This window comes from Microcebus murinus, chromosome 13 (genome assembly GCF_040939455.1).
Source record: "Microcebus murinus isolate Inina chromosome 13, M.murinus_Inina_mat1.0, whole genome shotgun sequence".
Lineage (NCBI taxonomy): Eukaryota > Metazoa > Chordata > Mammalia > Primates > Cheirogaleidae > Microcebus > Microcebus murinus.
The window spans coordinates 16,729,595-16,753,872 of NC_134116.1; the positions used below are offsets into that span (position 1 = coordinate 16,729,595).

General features: G+C 36.0%; 1 protein-coding gene across 2 annotated transcripts in view; it reads right to left on the reverse strand.

The window, feature by feature from the left end:
* PCCA (propionyl-CoA carboxylase subunit alpha) overlaps positions 1-24,278 on the reverse strand; it is a 373,670-nt gene that overhangs the window by 61,285 nt on the left and 288,107 nt on the right. For both annotated transcript variants that reach the window (XR_012922419.1, XM_012751855.2), the window contains exon 21: positions 11,991-12,044. Coding sequence is in view for 1 of the 2 variants with exons in the window: in XM_012751855.2 (XP_012607309.1) it covers positions 11,991-12,044 (54 nt within the window). In the remaining variant the exon portion in view is untranslated. The remainder of the gene's footprint in view (positions 1-11,990; positions 12,045-24,278) is intronic.

A 24,278-nucleotide genomic window follows, 5' to 3' on the forward strand; every position in this document is an offset into this window, starting at 1 on the left:
CCCTTGGTGGTATTGTGACTCCTTTTTCAAATCCTTCAATGAACTTCAAAGTCTAGAGAATATGCCCAATCTCCTTGGCATGATCCTGCACCATCTAGCCCCTGCCATTCTAATTTCACCTCTCAAATAGACCTTTATCACCTTACCTGTCACCTGTCATCACCTGCTCTTCCTTAAACACCTAGGGCACCTTCATGCCTCTGTGCCTTCATTTATCTTACTTGCTTCTCTTTCTCTATCATCAGCACAGAGTGCAGTTTCTGAACCTGCTGTCTCCAGACCTTGGCAGATGCTGTTTCCCTCTATCTGAAATGCCTTCCCCTGTTTGCAAACTCGATTCATCCTGAAAGTCATGGCATGAGCTATAGCTGTCCACTGGAAAACTGTTCACGAGTCCTCCACTTTCTTTAGCTTATATGCTAGAATATCTCTACGGCATCACATCTCTATTATCGTTTTTCTCACAGTATACTGTAATCAGTTGTTTACATTTATATATCCTTAGGTGGCAATGGGCTCACTGATGGCAGGGATATCTTTGCCTTTGAATTGCCAGAATTCACCGTCTGTCACATAACAGAGTATCAATCAATGTAAGATGACTACCATGACTACAATTAAATGCTATGCTTTATGCTTATTATCAAAACGTAGTCTAATAAGATATGAAATGCAAATTCTTCTTTTTGCCATGTTGGCTGAGGTATATTTGACAAATGAAATGCAGATTTTTAATCAGAGAGATAAGCCCTATGGTCTATGCTTTTATAACAGGTTTTATATCAGTAAAAGAAAAAAGGAAAGCTAATATATCTACAATTTTCTCTGCTACTACATCAGCATGGATATAACCCATCTCAGCACTTACCATGTATCATTGTGTCAGTTTGTCTGTCTTCACCCACAGCCAGTGTGCCATTTGAGGGCAGAGACCAAGTTATATTCATCTGGCCCACTTCCTAGCACCTAGTATAGCAGGCGGTCAATGATTTCTTTTAAATTTTTGGTCAGAATGCATCATAATGGGATATTAATAATCAAACTTTTATGTTATATAAAGCACGTCAATTTCAAAAGAATAGAAACTAAACTTAGTTATATTCCAAAAGTTCATTCTTAGCTTGGTAACATGGTACACAGAACACATATTACCACAAAAACAATGTTCAAGATTAAGACTGCATTTATAGCCCATTTAATAAAATCTTATTCTACCGACATTTTCCCTAAAATTTTGTATATTTAGGGGAAAATACAGAAAGAAATGCTATAGCATTACCTTTCTCTTAGCACTGTAAAATGTATCTAAAATCAGAAAACTTAGTTGAGCTCCAGAAATGCTCAGTCTGTGGCCACTATCTGCTTCCTATTGCTGGATAGACAAGCGGTCGGGAATAAGGACACCATGATCTAGTAGGGATGGAATTGGGGGTGGGGAGGTGCAGGAAGTCTGATGAAGGCTCTGGATTCTATGGCAGACACTTCCCATCCATCTCTCTTTTCCCCATCCAAGGAAAGCGGGCACCTATGCAGCATGGGTCAGGTGGGCAAGTCCCAAGGGGCAATTCAGCCAGATTACCTACCAAGGGAAGAGCAAGAGCAGAAAGCCTAAGCCAGAAGGACTTGCGGTAACTGCAAAGAAGGCTGGGACAGGTGGAAAGTTACAGCACAGTATGTAAGAAATCCCAGTAAGGCATCATGTCATTCCTGAAACCTCACTATACAGAGAAAGGGATGGGATAGAGATGAGAGATCAATTTAAGTTAGATTTGAAAGTTGAGGGACTTATTGATTTATAAGGCATAGAAAACTGAAGAAGTTCTCTGGAAGTTTAATTTTGGAAGATAATACACAACCAAAAACGCATGACATCATTTACTTCTCAGAAGAGTACAAACAGTGATAACAAAACTCGTTCTTTTCATTTTCCAAACTAATAGTTTACTCTATTAAAATTCAATATCCATAAGTGAATTTTCAGAAGAAGCAGAACTTTTTGATGATGTTTATATTATCTATAAATATGAATGATGCAAATTTTGGGTCCTACAATATCAGATAACAAGATACAGCCCAAGCTTCAGCTCTTGCTAATTAAACGAATCAATTAAGAGACTACGGTTGCAACTGTGTAGCTGCTGTTCTATAGTAGCAATAACAACCCCACGGGGAGGTCTTTTACTACATTAAAATGCTGTCCTGCACAACTCCATCTGATATTATTAGAAACAGTTATTTGTGTCTTGCTGTCATATTAGTAGCAAAGGCAAATTATGGAAATATGCAGACCAGAATGGTCCCAGTATGAGATCAGGTTGGGTTTTTAGCCTCCAAGGGAACAATTGCTGAAATTCCAAAGTTCCCCAAAGTTCTTTAATGGAACTGATAAATCTATCAGCACAGCATCCATTTAGAAGCTAGGTAAGGGTCACATATTTACATACTTTCCTGCTAAGCTGATACAATTCAACTAGATGAATTATCATATTAAGTTTACCCTCCTGAGTTAAACTGATGGAGTTCAAAATTGTTTTCGATGGTTGTCATTAATCGCTGTTACTTCGTAAATGCTTACTTTGAAATCTAATTGTGCTGGTGTATCAAGGGTCATATTAATAGCATTCTTAATGGTAAATCTTTGTAAAACATGTTTATTCTACTAATATTATCATTCAAGCTTTCAAAGCTAATAAGAAATAAAGTATATTTATTATCAATAAAAACTTAATTTAAAATGTACAATTTGAGATTTAAATTAGCTTTAAGAACTTTACTATCATTTGGTTTCATTAGATCTCTGGCTAAGCTTCAAAGACATAGAATCTGATAGTCTCTCAAGAGTCCTTGGGTGAACACCAATTCCATAGCCATGAAGATGCTGTTCACTGTAGTGTAAGCTCATTTTCCCTTTCAGGCAATAGGATTGTTTTTATAAGAAAAAAATTCAGTCTCACTGAGATATGCTTGCCTTAATATTACAAAAACGATATATATGTAATAATATAATACATGCATTATATTAATATATATATAATATTATAAAAATAAATAAGTAGTAATCACAATACAAAAATTTGGGATAAAATGGTAACAAAGTATTCATTCTTACTGTGAAGCATAGTTCAAATAAGGTATTCTGGTTAAGTTAAACACTATCTCTTCCATTTCTCTGTGAGCTTATACTGTTTGAAGTACCCAGACTCAGAGCTTTACCAAAAACATGCAAACAAAACAAACAAAACCCAATTTACAATTTGAAATAGACACAAAATATCCTAGGAAAATTCTGGGATATGTAGCTTACTAATTAAGTATATATTATGATTTGAAAGTTTGTGTCCCCCCCCCCCCAATTCACATGTTGAAGTCCTAATCCCCAATATGATGGTATTTGGAGGTGAGGCCTTTGGAGGGTAATTAGGCCTAGACGGGGCCACAAGGGCTGCGCCCCCATGATGGCATCAGCATCCTTCTCAGAAGAGAGAGAGAGATTAGAGCTTAGCTTGCCCTTGTGCGTACTCACTCACCTGCTCTTTCTCTCTCTGTGCCAAATGAGAACACAGCAAGAAGGAAGCTGCCTGCAAGCCAGGAAGAGGGCCCCTACCAGAAACTGAATCTGCTGGCAGCTTGATCTTAGATTTCCCAGTTTCCAGAACTGTGAAAAATTAGCGTCTGTTGCTTAAGCCATCCAGGCTATGGCATTTTGCTTCAGCAGCCAGAGCAGACTACAACAGTTGTACTTAGCAGTTACCGCAAGGAGCTCCCTGGATTATACAGCCAAGCAATTTGTTGTAAAGGTACTCAGATGGTTAACAGCTTGACTTTAAAGTCAGAGAGACTTGGTTTTGCATCCTGGTTCTACCAGTTATTACAATAGGATAGTTATTTAATCCCTCTCTGCTCACTTCTGAAAATTAGGGATACCAATCATCAGTGTTTCATCATGTTTGCATGTAGGATAGGTAACTCCAATCATATGGGTAATGATAACAGGTGTGAAAATACTAGGAAAAAATAAATGGTAGTACTCAAGTGGGGTATTATTAAGGGATAGACCTAAGAAGTAATGCTCTTTTTATAAAATATCTTTTTAGGTAAGTTGCCTGAGTCACTTTTTAGCTTTTCATATGTGTCAAATATGATTTCATGTCACTACATTATAGTATACTGGGTTGAATAGTGCTTTCCAAAAATTCACGTCTACCCAGAACCTCAGAATGTGACCTTATTTGGAAATAGGGTCTTTGCAAATGTAATTAGTTAAGATGAGGTTTTACTGGATTAGGTGAGCCCTAAATCTGATGACTGCTGTCACTGGATTTATGTTTACAGTCACAGGGATGAAGGCCACGTGATGACAGAAGAAGAGATTGGAATGATATAGCTAAAACCCAAGGGACACCAAGGAATCCCAGCAACCACCAGAAGGGAGGAGAGAAGCATGAAACAGATCCTCACTAGAGTCTTTAAGAAGGAACCCACCCTGCCCACACTTTGACTTTAGATTTCTGGCTTCTAGAACTGTGACAGAATAAATTTCTGTTGTTTTACCACCCAGTTTGTGGTAATTTGTGGAAACAGCCCTAGGAAACAAATACTGAGTCCTGTATAGTACATTTGGGGAGTAGTAATGAAATTGATAGCTACTAAAGGTTAAAATGTGGGTTCGCTGAGCGAACATAGGTATGTACACCCAGGTTAAATGAGTTCCTCTGGGTCATAAAGGCACAAATTTCATCTCTGAATACCCCACTCTATTAACTCAGAACTCTTTGCCTTCATTGTATAAAAACACTACCTAACAATTTTTTATTTATTTATTTATTTATTTTTTTATTCTTTTCCTGAAGAAAGTCAGCAGGTAAACCTAACAATTTTTACATCAAGTTCAAACAGCATAACAGAAAGGAGTCCTTACACTTGGATTGAAAGTTGATGAACCAAAAGCTTTAAGGTGGACAGAATAAATCTACTGAATAAATCCTTACCTTTTACATGTATAAGTGGATATGGGGTTCTATAAACAGAAGATGGTTCCTTATGTGCCCAGGTTGTGTTTAAGGATAAGCTGGGCTATCCTTCAGCAATAAGTCAACACTGGGATCTCAGGCCACTAGAGGTTGGGGGTGGCACTGATCATCATCATTCTCCCTAGGGACCCATGCTGACAGAGGCATATCAACATCACTCTCAGCTTACGAGGGGGGACACAGAGGGCTCACACCTGCTCTTAGCTATCTCTGACTAGAAGTGACACACATTACTACAAGGAGACAATTTTCCCCGAGTCTTTTGCATTTTTCCACTTCTTGTGAGCATGATACTGATGGTTCTTTGTTCTAGACTATCTTTTTAAGGATGTTTATGTGGTGAACAGCCTCAGAAGACAGATAGTGTCTCCCTCCAGGACCAGGAGCAGGTATGATTACTGCCCATTTTAATAGATTCAGGTTCCCTAAACTCAGGGCTCCTCTCCTGTAATGCAAGCCATTGTATGTGGTGTCATCTTGCCATCTTTGGATTGTCCTGGGGGAATTTGGGATCAGGGAAATAGTACAAAAACTGATACTCTGATCACTGCTAGTGCTATAATAAACTGTCCTTCATCTCTGATCCCAGAGTCTCACGTCTTCTACCAGCATCCATAACACAGTAGCAGGCTAATTTGTCTACTAATAAGTAGCAGGGGTAAATCTCATACCCTTCATAATTCTTTTTTTTGAGACAGTCTCACTCTGTTGTCCTGGCTAGAGTGAGTGCCATGGCATCAGCCTAGTTCACAGCAACCTCAAACTCCTGGGCTCAAGTGATCCTTCTGCCTCAGTCTCTCATGTAGCTGGGACTATAGGCATGCGCCACCATGCCCAGCTAATTTTTTCTATTTTTGGTAGACACAGGGTCTTGCTCTTGCTCAGGCTGGTCTTGAACTCCTGAGCTTAAATAATCCACCTGCCTCGGCCTCCCAAAGTGCTAGGATTACAGGCGTGAGCCACTGCACGCAAGGCCCCTTCATAGTTCTTAACATTCACTTCCACTCATAGCTCTTAGAACTAGTTAAATGATCCCAATCTAACCCTTCTTGCCTTATTATTAAAAATCCACATGACACAAACTAAATTCATATACTTATGCAGTCCCACATCATAGAGAAATGGACAAAAGGGTTGAAGTGGTACTTTGCAGAGGTGGAAACTCAATGGCAGATAAAAGGAAATGGCCAGTAAACATAAGAAAAGATGTTCTACCTCATTAATAATCAGGATAAGCAAATTAAAACCACAATGAAGACACTATTCACATTGGCAAAAATTATGGAGTCTGATAATATCAGGTGCTAGTGAAGATGTAGAACAAAGTGAACATACTAAATTCCCACAAACTCTAAAGAAACCATTGCACATGTGTCATTAGCACACATGCTCCCACATATAGAAATGCTTAGGGTCGCATTGAGAATTACAGCAAAAACACTGGATACCACCCAACTGTCCATCAACAGCAGACCTTTTAATCAACATAACAGCATCCTACACAGCTGAGGATAAATGAATTACACCTACATGTAACACAAGTGACTCTCACAAACACCACAGAGCAAAATAACCAAGTCACAGATGATTCCAGAATATAATTCTACATACATCAAATTTAAAAGCATGTGAAACTATACTATATATTATTTAGAGATGTAAATATGTGGTAAAATTATAAAGAAAAGCAAGCTATGATAAATATAAATCAGGAAGAAGCTCTCCTTGCAGGAGAGAAAGGGTGGTAGGATGAGGAGGTGCACACAGACACCTTTGAAACTAATGATTATGTTTTTAAGAAAACTTCCTGCTAGGTACCCAGGTCTTTGTTGTATTATTATTCTTTATAACTTATATATGTCTTATAAATGTTCTTTTATACATTTTATAAATATATAAAGTATATTTATAACATTTGCATAATATTTTATATTTATATAATATCTAACAAAACCAAATTTTTAAAAAGTAATGAGATTTGTTTTATTGGAAATGAAAATCACAAACTGAGTTTTTTTTTAATTTCAGAGTGAGTGAAAAATGAATGAAATGAATTATTTTTAAGTTTCTACTTTCTCTAAGTTGAAATACTAACATTTTAAAATCTTATTGTTAAAACAAAAGTACTTCTCTTAGCCTAAAACTCTTCTTTGAACACTGAAGGTCATGTTTACCAACATTCACAAAAATCAAGTTGTATAGGAAAGTCTATAAGGATTTTCACAAAGACAAATATATACTTGTGAAGCATCACTTTTGCCACGTAATGTGCTACTGCTATTTCCAACCTATATGTCTTAGAAAAGACATTTGCTTTAGACATCTTCGATTAAAGCAACACATGCTAGCTGGAAATCAATCTGTATCTGCTGTAACAGTCTATCTTCAAACCATGTCTTTCCCTCTTCCATACAGATCTATTATTGCTAATAATACACATAGAAAAATTCAATAGAGCAAAATACATTGGCCGTCCAAACTGCTGTGTTGTTGCATTTTAGAGTAATTAGAAATTACTCTAGAAATTGCACTAGAAATTGACATTCCTACTCAGTGTAAAGTGTATAAACAGAGTGGACACACAGCCTCTTTCGAATTCATTAGCAAGTAATCTATCATTTACTGGGGCAGAGGGAAGTGTCAGCTACAGGCAATTCTCTTTTCCTTTTTCAGGTGACTTTTTGTTGGCTGTTTAGGTAGGGCAAAGAGGGAGAAGAGAGGGAGAAAGAGAGGGAGGAGGGAAACAGGGAGGAAGGGGAAAGAAAGAGAGAGGGAGGGGGTGGTAGAGGAAAGGGAGAAGGGAGGGAAAGGGAGGGAGGAGAGAGGAAAAGAGGGAGAGAGGAAAGAGGGAGGACAGGAGGGAGGAAGTTTTACTAATAAGTTCTGGGTGCAGGAAATGGATGAAAGAGTAAAATTAAAAGGCGTTTGCCGATAGAATGGGCACTGGAGTGGGTCGAGAAATCTGCTACCTTTCCTTGTTCTGCCTCCCAACTAGATGTGAAACCTTGAGAAAGTCAAATGATCTTTTTTGATACATAGTTTCGTTCTCTGAGGAAGACAGCTTAGTTCAGCTCTTTGATCCCAAACAAACATTCCCCCACCTCCGCACTTTCTATTTCTCCATTTATTTCTATATCTGCTTTCCTTACTTTTCTTTTTCAAGTCCAACACTTCACACTGGCCAAGTTTATCAACTCATTCACCCAGTATTTACTAACTGCCTCTTACATGCCAGGCCTTGTCCAGGGCATTGAGTAAAGAATGCTGAACAAAATAGACAAGGAGCCCTATGCTCAAGGCGCTTGTCACTTTCAAGGGGGGAAGACAGACAACAAATATGTCCAAAAAGTGAAATATATAGTATGTCAAATAGTGGTAACTGCTAAAGAAAGAAGAATAAAGCCGGGAAAGGGGGACTAAGGTGGGAAAGTGAGAAATAAAAGGTTGGAAAGTGTGACCAAAATTCCAAATGGTATGACCAGGGAAGCCCCCAGAGAAGGCAGCTACAGAGTGAAGCCAGGAAGAAAGTGAGGGAAGCCCCTGTGTAGACATCCGGGGACAGATGTTCTTGGCCCAAGAAAAACAAGTGAGGAGACCTTGCGACACGTGCCCCACATGTAAGAAGAGCTATTTTACCACTTCTACTGCAATGTTACTAGCAGACTAGGGGGCAGGGTGGGGTGGCAGACCCCATCTACTGCTCCTTCAGACAGGAGATGGCAAGAGCCTGGCCAGGAGTGGGTTGAGAGTGGGAAAGAAATAATAAGAGTAATAATAATAATAGCAGTAATGCCAAGGTTTAGCTCAAGTTGCCATTTTCTGAGATAGGAAAAACTGAAAGAGAAATTTTTTGTTTGTTTTGTTTTATTGGGGGGGTGGGGTTATGGATATCAAGGGCTCAGTTTTCATTATATGAAGTTTGAGAAATCTATTAGAATCCCAGGAGAGATGTCAATAGCAGAGATGACATGAGTGGCCTTCCTAGCATGAGCACTGAGGGGCAAAAAGCAGTGCTACACATCCGCATAATGCAGTTCTGTGTAGCCCTTAAAAAGAATGAGTTCTTTATGTACTGACACAGAAAGACGTCCAAGATTTATCATTGCATGAAAAGATGTGTAATTCTATTTCTGGAAGAATGTATCTATTGTTAATAACTTAAATACCTCTACAGGACAGGATATCTACTTCTGTGATGGGTAATTTTGTGTCAACTAGGTGAGGCCACAGTGTCTAGATATTCAGTCAAACATTTAGATGTTTTTATGAAGGTATTTTTTGTATTTTTCATTTATTTATTAATTAATTAGAGACAGGGTCTCGCTGTGTCGCCCAGCCTGGAGTGCAGTGAGGTAATGGTATAGCTCACTGTAACCTCGAACTCGTGTGAAGTTATTTTTTAGATGAGATTAACATTTAAATCAGTAGACTTGGGGTAAAGATCTCCCTTCATAATGTGGGTAGGCCTCATCCAATTAGTTGAAGGCCTTAAGAGAAAAATTTCCAAGGAAGGAGAAATCCAGCCATCAGACTGCCTTTGGATTTGAACTGTAACTCTGCCTAGGGTCTCCAGCCTGCTGGCCTACCCTGCAGAATTTGGACTTGCCAAGCCTCCACAACTGCATAAGCCGATTCCTTAAAATAAACCACTCTTTCTTTCTCTATACACACACCCCTCTGTTAGTTCTATTTCTCTGGAGAATCCTAAAACAACTTCTTATGACATATATTTAATACTATTTAGGCCGGGTGCTGTGGCTCACGCCTGTAATCCTAGCTCTTGGGAGGCCGAGGCGGGCGGATTGCTCAAGGTCAGGAGTTCAAAACCAGCCTGAGCAAGAGCGAGACCCCGTCTCTACTATAAATAGAAAGAAATCAATTGGCCAACTGATATATATATATATAAAAAATTAGCCAGGCATGGTGGCGCATGCCTGTAGTCCCAGCTACTTGGGAGGCTGAGGCAGAAGGATCACTCGAGCCCAGGAGTTTGGGGTTGCTGTGAGCTAGGCTGACGCCACGGCACTCACTCTAGCCTGGACAACAAAGCGAGACTCTGTCTCAAAAAAAAAAAAAAAAAAAAAATACTATTTAAATTTTTTAAAAAACAGCATATATTACTTTATTAATCAGAAAAACAAGAATAACCATAGTCTTAGTTCCATTATTTAAAATTTATATTATATTGACCAAGTACCTATATATATATATACACACACTATTATACTTTACATACATAAACTATACATACATACATCTCTATACAAATATAAACAATAAAGCACAGAGTAAGCATACATTATTATTAATATCCTTCCTATATCAATGGTTGTAAAATCACTACTTTTTTGATCCAAACCACAGGCCTCTCTGATATTCTCAATAAACTCAGAGAGCTATCTGAAATACCCAACATGACTCTAAATCCCAAACAAGGTATCCAAAAGACATGACCAGACATTTCAGATTATAAATGATACTTTATAACTGCATAAATGGAGAAAATTCAAATATATGAGTAATAAACAGAGGAATAAAAATTAACATAAGGTACCTTTTAAAACAAATTATTTTTTTAATTTTTTTTTTATTTTAGCGTATTATGGGGGTATAAGTGTTAAGGTTACATATATTGCCCATGCCCCCCCCCTTGAGTCAGAGCTTCAAGCGTATCCATCCCCCAACTTTGCACATCTTACTTGTAGTTAAAACAAATTATTTTGAAAATTATTAACTAATACTGGTAATTATAGTATAAGTAAAAATAATAATTATAAAGTAAACCTTTTTTCAGCAGATAAAGTTCATTAATTTTGAAAATTATAACTAACTAGTGAGAGAGCAAAGAGGCATTCTAATATGTGATAGGTGATATCCTAAAGAGATATAAAATAATTGGCAACATGTGTAATAAACCATAAAATTATTCACAGTTCTTATTCTATTTAGGAAAAAATATATCTTAACAAAAAAGTCTTATGTTAGAAAATAATTCCAAAGATCAAAAAAGAAAAGCACATGAAGTTGTTCCCTAGAATACCATTTGTAATGGCAAAAAAGTAGAGGTAATTTCAATACCTAACATTTGTGATTTAAAGATAAGTAAACTATGTGACCTTTATTCATCAGAATGTTAAATATAGCTCCATTAATAACAACATGAAACATAATAGGATCTTATGTGAAAAAAATCAAGATATAAAATTATGATTCAATTTCATTAAAAATGTGAATTTGAAAGGACCTAACAGAGAAAGCTAGAAAGAAAGCTGAAAAAAAGGTCAAGGTCATATTTTCAAAAGTAGCTTTATACAATATGTTCTCGTTTTTATTATGAGAACATGGAGAATACTTCAATAGAAAAAAGTACTTAAAATTTTCAACAAACTGAAAATAATTTTTAAAATTATTTTCCCTCTAATAAGAAGAAGCAAAAATAATACTATCATGGAAACTTCTGTAACATATTAAACAACCTATTTCTTTTTCTTTCTTTTTTTTTTTTTAAAGAACCCATTTCTTGCACAAAGTAATAACAAAATAAAACTATAATGGGCCCAGCATGGGCCACCTGTTAATCCTAGCATTCTGGGAGGCTGAGGTGAGGTGGGAGAATTGCTTGAGCTCAGGAGTTTAAGACCAGCCTGAGCAAGAGTGAGACTCTGTCTCTACAAAAAATAGAAAAAATTAACTGGCATAGGTTGTACACCTGTAGTCCCAGCTACTTGGGAGGCTGAAGCAGGAGGATTACTTGAGCCCAGGAGTTTGAGGAAGCTGTGAGCTAGGCTGACGCCACTGCACTCTAGCCTAGGAAACAGAGCAAAACTCTGTCTTAAAAACAAACAAACAAACAAACACCACAATGAAGCCAGGTTCAAACAAATGGGCTAAAACTGGTTGAACATTTTTATTCTCTATAAATTAAGAGAATATAAAAAGTAATAATTATTTCATACTTACCACTGTACCAAGAAACTGAATGCTCATGTTTCCACCTGCATCTCGAGAAAGACACTAAAAAAAAAGAGAGAGAGAGAAATAATGAATTTGCATGTACCCAAGAACTTGTACATGAAATGTTCATAATAGCCAAAAAAAACCCTCAAATGTCCATGGATGGATAAACAAAATATATCCATACAGAGGAATTTTATTTGGTCAGAAAAAGGAATGAAGTACTGATACATGCTACAACAGAAGTTAGTCACAAAGGATCACACATTATTTGATTCCATTTAATTGAAAACTGTCAGAATAGTTAAATCTATACAGACAGAAAGTAAATAGGTGGCTGCCTCCAAAAGGAGGGTTGGGAGGAAATGAGGCATGATTGCTAACTGACGTGGGGTTTGTTTTTAAGGGTGTGAAAATTCTAAAATTGAGCATGGTGATGGTTGTGCAACTCTATGAATAGACTAAAAACCACTGAATTTTAACTTCAAATGGGTGAATCATATGGTATGTGAATTATATCTCAATAAATGAGTAATAAAAAAGGATTAGCCTTTGTTTAAAGTAACAGTGAGAAAAATGCAGTTCTTCCATGTCCAGAAAGTAGTAAAAAAAGAAATAACCCGCTATGTGTTCACGTATAAAGTATAAAGTAAATATAACATTATTATTTATATATATATATCTTATTTGATTTTTGGTTAAATATAAATAATAGTACTAAAAATGGATGACTAAATATACACTAGAAGTAAATTATACTTTTTTTCCAGATCATTCTCACCTATAAAATTGCTTTATTCTTACTCTATTTCCCAAAAATGTTCATATCAGAGAGGTTCTAGTAGCTTCAAAAACTATACACTCAAATAAAGCACTTCTAATTAAGCAGCATAATTTTTTTTTTAATTTCCCAGATATAGTCCTGGAGGGAGTATTAGTGGTTTTCATTCAACTGCATGCCACGAACTACCACAGATATATACCAATTTTACTCCTTTTACAGAAGTAGAGGTGTTCCAACTCCAATCTCAGTGATCACTATGGTAATAGCACCCAGAGTAGACCTCTAGAATTCGAGCTGAGTCCCTGGTTCCTCGAGTGAGGAAAGTTAGATCAATAATTTAAAAAGTGGTTTAATGCACAATATTTTCCCTACCTGTAAATAATGCCAAGTGATTTGACACAACAGTAATCTCACTAGCATACTCAAGGCAAAGTGATATTGAGCAGAAAATTCAAAATCAGTATGTTACCATTTTGACCCATTAATTTCACTTCTAAAAATGTATCCTAATGAAAAAAAATTAAGGGGAGGCAGAAAACTAAAGCTATAAAAATGTCAGCACAGCATCGTTTATAGAATTGTACAATGTCAAGCAGTCTAAATGATCAACTAAGAAGTTGGTTAAATAAATTATAGTATTCATCCACGCAATCATTTAAAAACTTTAAAGACATGAAAAATGTTTATGGTGTATCTCTAAGTGCAAAAAGAACAAAACAGTATGTTCAGAATAAGTCTCACAAAAAATTCTGTATGTTACAAAAAATTCTAGAATAAATAATGTGCATAAAACTGCTGTTATTTCTAGGTGAAAAATCTTAGTTGACCTTTTTTCCTTATCTGTTTTCCTATTCTTTTATATGGACATGTATAACTTAATAAAGGCAAAAAGAGATAGAAGGAAAACAAAATGGAATAAAATAGACCCCTTTCCTTAGTGTCTTAAGGGAGACACAATTAAGAACTGAAAGGTGACTCCTAGGTTCCGACAGTGGTGCTTCTATGTCGGTTACTCAACTTTGACTACGTGTTGAGCAGTGCTAGCTGAATTAATACTCACCTGCCAGGAGACTAAGGGAAAGAGAGCAAAATTATAAAATAACTATAATTCAATATGATAAATCCATAGTACAAAACATTATGGAATAACAGGACAGACCAACTATTAATAAACACACAGAAAGGTTAAGGAAGACTTGCAGATAAATACTAAAGCTAGATACTAAAAATTGAACATGATTCAGTCATTATGGAAAACAGTATAAAAGTTCCTCAAAAAATGAAAAATAGAACTACCTTATGATCTAACCATCCCAATATTGGGTATTTATTAAAGAATGAAATCTGTATGTTAAAGAGATATCTGTACTCCAATTTTTATTGTAGCACTATTCACAATAGCCAAGATATATAACCAACCTAAGTGTCCATCAATGGACAAATGGATAAAGAAAATGTGGTATATATACACGATGGAATACTATTCAGCCTTAGAAATAAAGAAGAAAATCTTATCATCTGTAACAACATAGATGAACCTGGAGGACATTATGTTAAGCGAAATAAACCAGGCATAGAAAGACAATAAGCATATGATCGATCTTATTTATGTTTGGAATCTAAAAAAGTTAAATTCATAGAAATAGAGAGTAGAATGGTGGTTACCAGGGGCTGGGGTGTGGGGGACTTGGGCTTTGTATCTGGTTTCAAAGGACACAAAATTTCAGTTAGATAGAAGGAATAAATCCAAGAGATCTATTGTACAACATGGCGACTAAAACTAATAACACTGTATTGTATTCTTGAAAATTGCTGAGGGCAGATTTAACATATTCTCACCACAAAAAATGATAAATGTGTGAGGTAATACATACATTAATTAGCTCAATTTAGCCATCCCACAATGTACACATATTTCAAAACAAAATGTTATACATACTGGTGTGTTTTTTTCACCTCTAAACCTCAGGTTGAAATCTGATCCCCCAGTTTGAAGGTGGAGCTTACTGGGAGGTGTTTGGGCCATGTGGGCAGATGCTTCCTGAATAGATGAATTGCCCTCCTTCAGGTAGGAGTTCTTACTTTATTAGTTCCTGAGAGAACGGCTATTAAAGTATCTGGCACCTCTCTCCCCTCTCCCTTGCTTCTTCTCTCACCATGTGATCTCTGTGCACACTGGCTTCCCTCGCCTTCCCTCATAAGAAGAAGCAGCCTGAGGCCCAATCTTGAACTTTTCCAGACATTAGACTCGTGAACCAAATAAACTTATTTTCTTTATGAAGTGCCCCATCTCAGGTATTCCTTTATAGCCACACAAAATGGATTAAGAGAACATGATAAATTTTAATTTGTCAATTAAAAATAAATTTTTAAAAAATGAGCAATAATTCTCCAAAAGAAAAGTGAAAAAGAAACTTGTGGGCTGATGGGACAGCTTATGCAAATTTCAGACTAACACATTGACGGCCAAAATGGAAAAAAAAATTTTTTCCCTGGGGTCATGGTATTTTATTAAAACAAAATGATCTTTCTAATTTGTTATTTTTTATTGTTTTCTGTGCATGAATTATATGCAACATAATCCATGTTTGTAGAATTAAATTGTCAATATTAATTGTAATGATAAGAACATCAACAAGTAAGATTTTCATGAATGAACTATGGGGTTTTGTTTCATGAGGCCCCAGGCTCAAAACTAGTGTGAGTTAAATAGAACCTACATGGCAGTTAATGTGTTAAGAGAAATCCTGGTGAGTTTAAGGAATGTTGAGTAGTTCAGCTTGGCCAGAGATTGGGTTGGTTAAAGGATGGAAGTGGCAAGAAGGGAAACTAGGAAGGTCATGTATAAAGCCAGGACATGTCTTATACAGAGAAGGCTCATACTTGACAAAGTACGTATGCTTAAAAACTGGGTGTGACATGTTTATGTTTTAGACAGAGGATGGTCTGATGTCAGACTGAAGATATTGGGAATGGGCTAGGAGCCAAGTAACATGCCACTATGATCATCCTCACTGGCCAAGCTAACACAATAGTACAACTCAGTCTGATTCATTCACAGGACCTTAGAATGTAGACAGCAAAGAGACCTGAAAGACAATCTTAATTTTATTTTAGAGATGAGGAAACTAGGGTACAGGAATATAAAAAGTAATTTCCTACACAGCAACTCTCCAAGAAAAATTTTAATTTTGGTCCTGAGCTAAAAAAAAAAAAAAAAAAAATCATCACAATAAGCTTTACCACAATAAGCTAAGCCACTGAACTGCTGTGTGTAGAGAAAGTTTGGGTAGCCATAGACCAACAGGCAAAAATGAATAAATGTGGCTGTGCTCTAGTAAAACTGTATTTATAACATAAACAATGAAATTTGAATCTCACATACTTTTCATGTGTCATGAAACATTATTCATTTATTTATTTATTTTTTAGCCATTTAAAAACATAATAACCATTCTACTTGCGAGCCCTACAGAAACAGACAGTAGGCTGGGTCTAGCTGCCTACTGGTCTCAGCCACCAGTACTTCTCACTTGAGGACTGCAACAATCAAATAAATGGTTTTTCATCTCTACACTAGGCCCACAGTGATTTTAAATCACATCACATTGTTCTCCTATTCAAAACCCGCTGAATACTCTGCAACATGAATCGCATAAAACCCAAAATCTTTGGCCCCTAGATGATGGTCCCTGCCTACCTTGTCCTCCTCTCCTTCTGGCCTTTCCACAAAACCAACTTGTTGCATCTCAGTGCCTTCGTACTTGCCATTCCTGCCACCTGGCCTTCCAGCCCCCAGACTTCTGCATGGCTGCCCGCTTTCTCCCACAGGTCTCAACTCAAAGCCAGCTGTTCAGAGAGGACTTGCTAACACCCTAGCTAAAAGCTAGTCGCCTCCTATCAATTTATAGTCTTCATCTAAAGTCTTCTTAGTACTAAAATCACCTTATTTATGCTCTTACATGTTTAGGATCTGCATCCCCTGCTGGAATATAAGTCTCACTCCCTGCTCTATCTGCACAGTCTATAGCACAGCCTAGGCCACACTGGGCCTTCCCTTCTATGTAGGAGACACTAAAGCAATATCATCGTTTCCTTTCCTTACCCTACAAGGGTTAGACTCAATCCTAGGCAAATAGAAGTAATTTTGCAATAATTGAACTAGGTTTAAAAACTTAGATTTTCACTGAAAACAATCAAACTGTATTAACGAATGTGTAGCCATACGTGTAAGTACCAGTAAGTTGCCCTTAACTTTGCATTCAATTTAAAGCAGGTCACAATTACATACAGAGTGACAACAGCCTTTTTCTTTTCCCCACACTACCATAATCTATATGGAAGGAAGAAAGGACAGAGGGACGGAGGGAGGAAGGGGCTAAAACCTGACATAGCTCAGCAATAAAGATTGACGCAATGAAAAATAGAGAAATGAAATTTCACTCAAAACTGGAATTTACTTCTATCTTTCCAAAGAGGAACATACACATTTCCCACCATCCAGGATTAAGAAAATTAGCTTTTAGTCATGACAAAACCAAAGTATTCAAAGCCTAAAATGAGTCTGACACATGCCAAAACAAATATGAACAGACCACTTGGATAAGCTAATAGCCAAAAATCTTCATAAAAATTAAGACTTTTACTTGATGAAACATATCTACTCTTATTAAAATATTTTTTCCAAATATTTTATTTCTTTTCCCATTTTAAATGGCACTTCATAGCCAGACAAAAATTTTTCTTTTCTTATTTTAATAATCTGCTCCAACATTTACAAAATAGACTTCTTTTTGTTTCTTTAAAGAATACTTTAGATATAAGATTTTGTTAACAAATGATTTCAACATTTGTTAGAACCAAATTCATACCAAATTAGCAAGGTTACTCACACAAAAGCAAAAACATTCACAAAACAATGTATCAGATGTTCCAAAAATATCTTCCTAGGATAATAAAATCAGAGGCAATTTTACCTTAAAAGTAATATCACTGAACAGTAAGAGGAAGAAATAGTAATAGTTTTCTTTTTCCTCTCACTGATTTCCAACTTGATAATATGTTTTAAAGGCCATTACTGTGGGATTTGTCTTATCGGTCTCCAGTGCAGCTGTTTGTATTATTTTCCACATTTACTACAATCAGTGTTTATATTATTCAAAATTCTCTTCCTCTGACAGCCACTAAAATACAATTTTCTAGTGAACAGATAGTAGAGGAGAAAGAGTGTTTATGGGGGGAGGGGAGAATTTCTGAAAGACATTTTCCCATTATATTAAATTTCAAAAGCAACCCCAAATCATAAAATGTATGCTGCTAAAGACCAGGAAAACTATTAAGCTTCTAGAACTACATTACAAAAGCAGGTAGCCTTACCTTTAAATTAATATTTTACATTACAGTTATAAATACCAGCTGTTAAATTGTGATTAAATTTTTTGAAGCATAGTGAAAGGAGTTATTTCTGTTCTGCTGGGGAGCTTGTTTTTAAGATGTGTAACTGTAATTGATGTTTTCAGGAACATGAAAAGGAGATGGTTAATAATTACTCTTTCATTTCCTACTTCCTCAGGGAAAAAAATGTCAAGCTCTACTTATTTTAAGTTATATATTTATATATCCTATACATCCTAAATAGATGGTTTCATATTACATTCAATGATTCTAGAGTAATCACATGCATATAGTACAAAATAATAGCTAATTACTTCTAAGAGGTTGGGGTGGGGAGAAACATTTTGAAAACATGTAAAACATTTATTTTAGGACTAAAAACACAAGTTGATCACTTCCAAATCCATTTTTACTTTTGTGCTGGCAAAGAACAGGTAAAAATGTAAACCGCTTTATTTAATTTTCTAATTAAAATATTAATTTTACCATCTCTAAATATCTATTAGTATTAAAATTAAGGGTTGTCCTTAAAGGTTGTGGGAGCTATTTGAATCTAAAACACTGAAAAGAAAATTATTTTTAGCTTCCTCTCTTTATGTGGATATAAAAATCAACAATTAATTTTTTTCAGAAACAGAAAGTTATGGTTAAAATTTTAAAATCCATTCAAATTCTACGTGGACAAGCAAATGTATCACAGATATATTTGTAAATATATCACAGATAATTATATAATCTGCAAACATAATACCATCTCTTCTGTAATATTCATGTGCTTGTGTAATATTATATATTACATATCAACTCTCCAAGCATTTTAAGTTATCATGTTATATAACCTATTTATTGATAATACTCCAATCAATTCACAAGTAATCCATTTAATCTGGTATTCTGCAGTGTATAATAGATTCATGTGACACTACTCCAAATTTGTCTGCTTTAACATAGAAAATTAGTTCCACTTAGTTGAGTATCAATGACCTATTCAATACAGATGCAGTAGTGCTGCAATCAGCTCTGCACTGTTATTTATAATAAATTTATCTTCTCTTAAAAATACTTGAGCAAGAATATGAGACATAAAAGAAAAAAGCCTTCAAAGGTACACCATGAATAGCTTCACATCACACAAATGCAGAAATTGTTAGACCTTAGCAGTATCTCAAGATATTTTCAAAAGTATTTAGCTACTCTTCAGGCCTGAAGACAACCTGCTGTGAGCAGGTGGATAGAAGAAATCATGCCACACAAAGAAACAGGCCAATAGCAGTTAGTTGGCTCTGCTTGCAAATGTTCAAACAACTTGACTATGCAAAATGAAAATCCGGTATATAAAATGCTAACAAGAGACAATATATTAAATCCCAGTAGATAAATTACATTGTAAGAAATGGAAAGCTATTTGTTGCGAAGTTCAAAGTAAAATTGAACTCTTTCAAGGTTAAAAAAAAAAATTACTTCACAGGAATATAGACATAGTAAAAAAAAAGAAAAAGAAAAAGAAAAAAAAGTTCTATTCATCCAGCATGTTCCCCACTACAAAGGTTCTAGGGTGTATGAAGACAACAGAGAGTGAGCTCAACATGGCCAGGACCCAGAAAATCTTTTGTTTTGTTTCATCAGTTTAATTACATGCCATCGGCAGGATATCATTCCATTTTTTAAATATAGTTCTAATTTTTTAAGACTTCTAAATTAAAATTAAAATTTAGAAAGTTTGTCAACTAGATGATAAATTCATCGTCTGTTTAAAAATAAATTCAACTAATCTATTCCTAATTTTAAATGATAAAAACCAAAACTGTGATTGACACATGGAAGGGACACTTAAAAAACCATTATGTGGGGTTTTGTTTTCATCTATAAACATTCTCTGATTTACAAAGAATTTTGCCTGTGAGTTATCTAAACCAGTAACCACTAGCAACACGTGACTACTGAGAATCTGAAATGTGACTAGTATGACTGAGGAGTTAAATTTTCAATTATATTTAATTTTTATTTCACTTTAAAAATTGAAGCAGTATAACCTTTTTGTATTAAAAACAACTTTATTGTCTTGCTGGGATTACATTCCACTCTAACCGTTTCATAGTTTAAGATACTGTTGTTTTTTTGTTTTGTTTTTGTTTTTTTTGAGACAGAGTCTCACTCTGTTGCCCGGGCTACAGTGCCGTGGTTATCAGCCTAGTTCACATCAACCTCTAACTCCTGGGCTCAAGCGATCCTTCTGCCTCAGCCTCCCGAGTAGCTGGGACTACAGGCATGTGCCACCATGCCTGGCTAATTTTTTTTCTATATATTTTTAGTTGTTCAGCTAATTTCTTTCTATTTTTTTTTAGTAGAGATGGGGTCTCACTCTTGCTCAGGCTGATCTCGAACTCCTGAGCTCAAATGACCTACCTGCCTCGATCTCCCAGGGTGCCAGGATTACAGGCGTAAGCCACTGCACCCAGCCGATACTGTTGTATTATACACATGCAGGATGTCATTGCTATTTCTGGTATCACGTTAATAATTTTTTATATTGTTTCATGTTGAAAGGATAACATTTTGGGTACATAGGGTTAAATAAAATGTATTAGTAAAATTAATTTCACTTGTTTCATTTTTATTAACATCGCTACTAAGAAATTTTAAAATACATATATGGCTTGTATAAGATTTCTATTGGATAAGGCTGTTCTATTCCACAACATTTTAAATTAGTAATTTGGAAATCAGGATATATCTTTCCACAAAAGAAATATGAAATATGACTGTTAGGCTCTCAAATTATACCATTAAGACCTATATAATAAACATCACTACTGACTGACTCTACTTCTGCAATGAAAATGGTAAGAAAACACTGGTAAATATCCAACATAAAAATGCAAACAAATGTGAAATACTGTCATTTTATTTTCCTTAAATAATGGTATTTGAGGAAAAGTTGGCTAAATTATTAGATAAAGAAATAGAATTTTTTTAATTCTAAAGAGAACTTTTAATTGTTTTAAAGAGTTTTCAATGTTTATGTCCCTGGTTCTTTGTTATAAATTATTTCACTTGAAAATATATGATCTCCTCCTCCTTTCAAGCAGATGTATCACTAGTTATCAAGAAGGATTAGAATTGATTCCAAGAATATGATTTTCTTGAAGTCAGAAGAGAAGAGTACTTAAAGCAGCTGAGTAGATATATGGGAAAGAGACTGTGTCCAGCAGACCTCACTGGACAATAGATACTGCGTTAACACCAGGTGAGAAAGACCACGAATGATGTATGCACAAACCTCCAAGAAAGAGGAAATCAGGAAAAGCCAGAGGCAAATCCTGTTCTACATCTATCAATACCTATCTATATCTATTAATAGGTGGTAGTGTGGGCCTAAAACAGCTTAGGGGATACCCAAGGCAACTGGAGGCAAACAGGAAAGACATTTATTTGACTGGAAAGAAACATGCTTGATCAGTGAGGCAACTCTGTGGGCAGGTGCTGAGGAGCCCTCCTGTTTCTCTTTTCTCTCATAGAAACTATGATAATTCTGTATCTAAAGAGAGCCAGCAACCACACTGTCTAACAGAATATGGATTCTGCCAATGTAGGAAGGTCAGGAATTAAAGAGGATTGATAAAACAGTTAAGAAGGCTATCTTATGAACATGGTTTAATTTGATGAAGGCTTAGAAAAAATAAAATCTCAATTAAAATGGAAGAATAGATAAGACATATTTATTTCTGAAATTCCAAAATGTGAGATGACTATAACTTATCCATTTCCCCACCTACCTATTCATACAATTATTGAGCCTTTAAACATGCCTGGAACTTAGCAAAGCAGTGGGAAATCAAAGTCAAATCAAAAAGGAATCAGGTGATTTAGATTAATTAAAAGACCTTAGAAACCTATGAAATTCATTATCCCAATGATAGTACATGCCAAAATATAATTTGTTTTTAAAGAAATGAACAGGTAATATCAAGCTCAAGAGGTTTAGGAAAGTGAATAGGCAATGTGATCTGATTGGAGGAATAGGGAGCTAATTTCTAAAGCAAAGGAATGCTGCATCCCCATCTATTTCATCATTTAATCAGATACAGAAGTCAAATGCTACTTTTTATGGAGTCACAGGGATTCAGCAATAAAATAAAATAGATGCTGAGTGCCCACACATCCTTAAGTAATATGCCAGATTAGGCTACCTAGTAGAACATGCTAACAAACTAGAAAACCAGCGGCTGTCCATCTCCTATCTCAAGAAAAGTTAAAAATTAATTAGAAAAAAAGAAAAAAGAAAAAAAAATTAATTAGAGGTGGTTGAATTGTTAAGCTAAGAATTTGAGGTTGAACAACCTTAAGTGAAAGGGATTTCAGAGAAACATTTATTCATTAGAGTCCTTAGTTGATGACAAAGCAAGAGAAGAATCTTGTACTTTCTTAGTTTGGTGAGGCAAGGATTTATAATTACTAAATATTTCCTGTGTCCCAGATGTGGCTTGTGCAGAAGAGAACCAGGATGGGTCATGAGGGACCATGCCAACAAGAACATCTGGAGTCAACACACGGTTGCTCAGGAGGCTGAGGGCAACTGGAGAAGAAACCGCAGGCGTGAAGGTGAGAAGGTGAAGGTGAGAAATTCACCCAAATCCACAAATGTGTCCTAGAAGCTAGCAGCCATCTTTGGACATTTGCCATGTCCAAAAAGAATGAATGCCAGCTTTCATCTGCCCAGTCAACTTGGTTCTTGCACTGTGTACCTCTGGTCTTTACCTCATACTGCAACTTTTGAGAGACCTCAATCTAGCAGCTGTGAAGTGGGAGAGGGTATTGTCTGGGCAAAGAAAATGATACCCCAAAGTGAAGGCCTCAGAAGCAACCCCAGAACTAAAGTCTCTCGGATATCCACCTGCCCTCCTATCTCTCAATCCTCATTCTCTCCAGAAGAGAGTCATAGAAACCAGAATTCCTCTTCACCAAAGCCAGCCATAAAAACTAGAAATATGACTCTAACCTTCCCCTGTCTTTCTATCTATGAGCTGGCCATAAAGAAATTCTCTAACTTACCTTGTCTGACAGTAGGTCATAAGACCCCCATTCCAGAGGGCTCCTGCCCCCAACTTGGGAGGAAGAAATGCTACAACAGAGAGGCCAAGAAGAATTTGAATGAACAGGCCTTGCTGGGTTCCTCACCTCAGTCTAGTAGCATTAGCTCATATCCTTTGTCCAATCGCATTCCTACATGTCCATTCTTCATTGGCTCTAAGCATAAAAACGGACAGTTTTCCCTGTAGCTTTGGGACTTCATTCTGAAGGCTCCCATGTTGTATAAAACTATGACTAAATAACTTGTTATGCTTTTGTGTTATTAACCTGTCTTTTGTTACAGGAATGTTGGCCATGACTGTTATGATGGTGAGGAGAAGGATCACCTATTTTTTGCCCCTACGATATAAAGGAAGAAGGAAGAAAGCAACTCTCTCCTCTTCCCTCTAAAGGTTTCTTGGTCTGAGGTCAAACTGAGTTCAGGGAGGAAAGGTTTTTTACCAGTTTTGATAATACAGTGAACTAGACATATTCTTCTCTCCCAAACAGAATACTGCTTGTTTATTACCTGGTATCAAGAGTATGGACTGAAAATTGTATGGGGTTTTATACATGGAAGGAAAGAACAAGTTGAGAGAAAGAGTTTGAAAAAACAGCTATAAAAAAGTTGCTTCTATTGCACTGAAAAAGTGCCATTTATGCAGTGAACTGGTTAAATAGTATTAATAGAAAAAGGAATGGTAAATCTTAGGAAATACTCAGAATGTTTCCTAGATTACTATCTAGATACATTGGGTTTCACACTAGAATACCCTTCACACTCATTAGGATGGCTATTATCAGAAAACCAGAAAATAAGAAGTATTGGCAAAGACAGGGAGAAATTGGACTCCTTGTACACTGCTTGTAGGAATGTGATGCTACCATTATGGAAAACAGTATGGAAGTTCCTCAAAAAATTAAACATAGAAGTACCACATGACAAAGCAGTTCCACTTCTGGGTACACACTCAGAAGAATTGAAAGCAAGGACTCCAAGAGACATTTGTACACCTATGCTCATAGCAGCATTATTCACAATACCC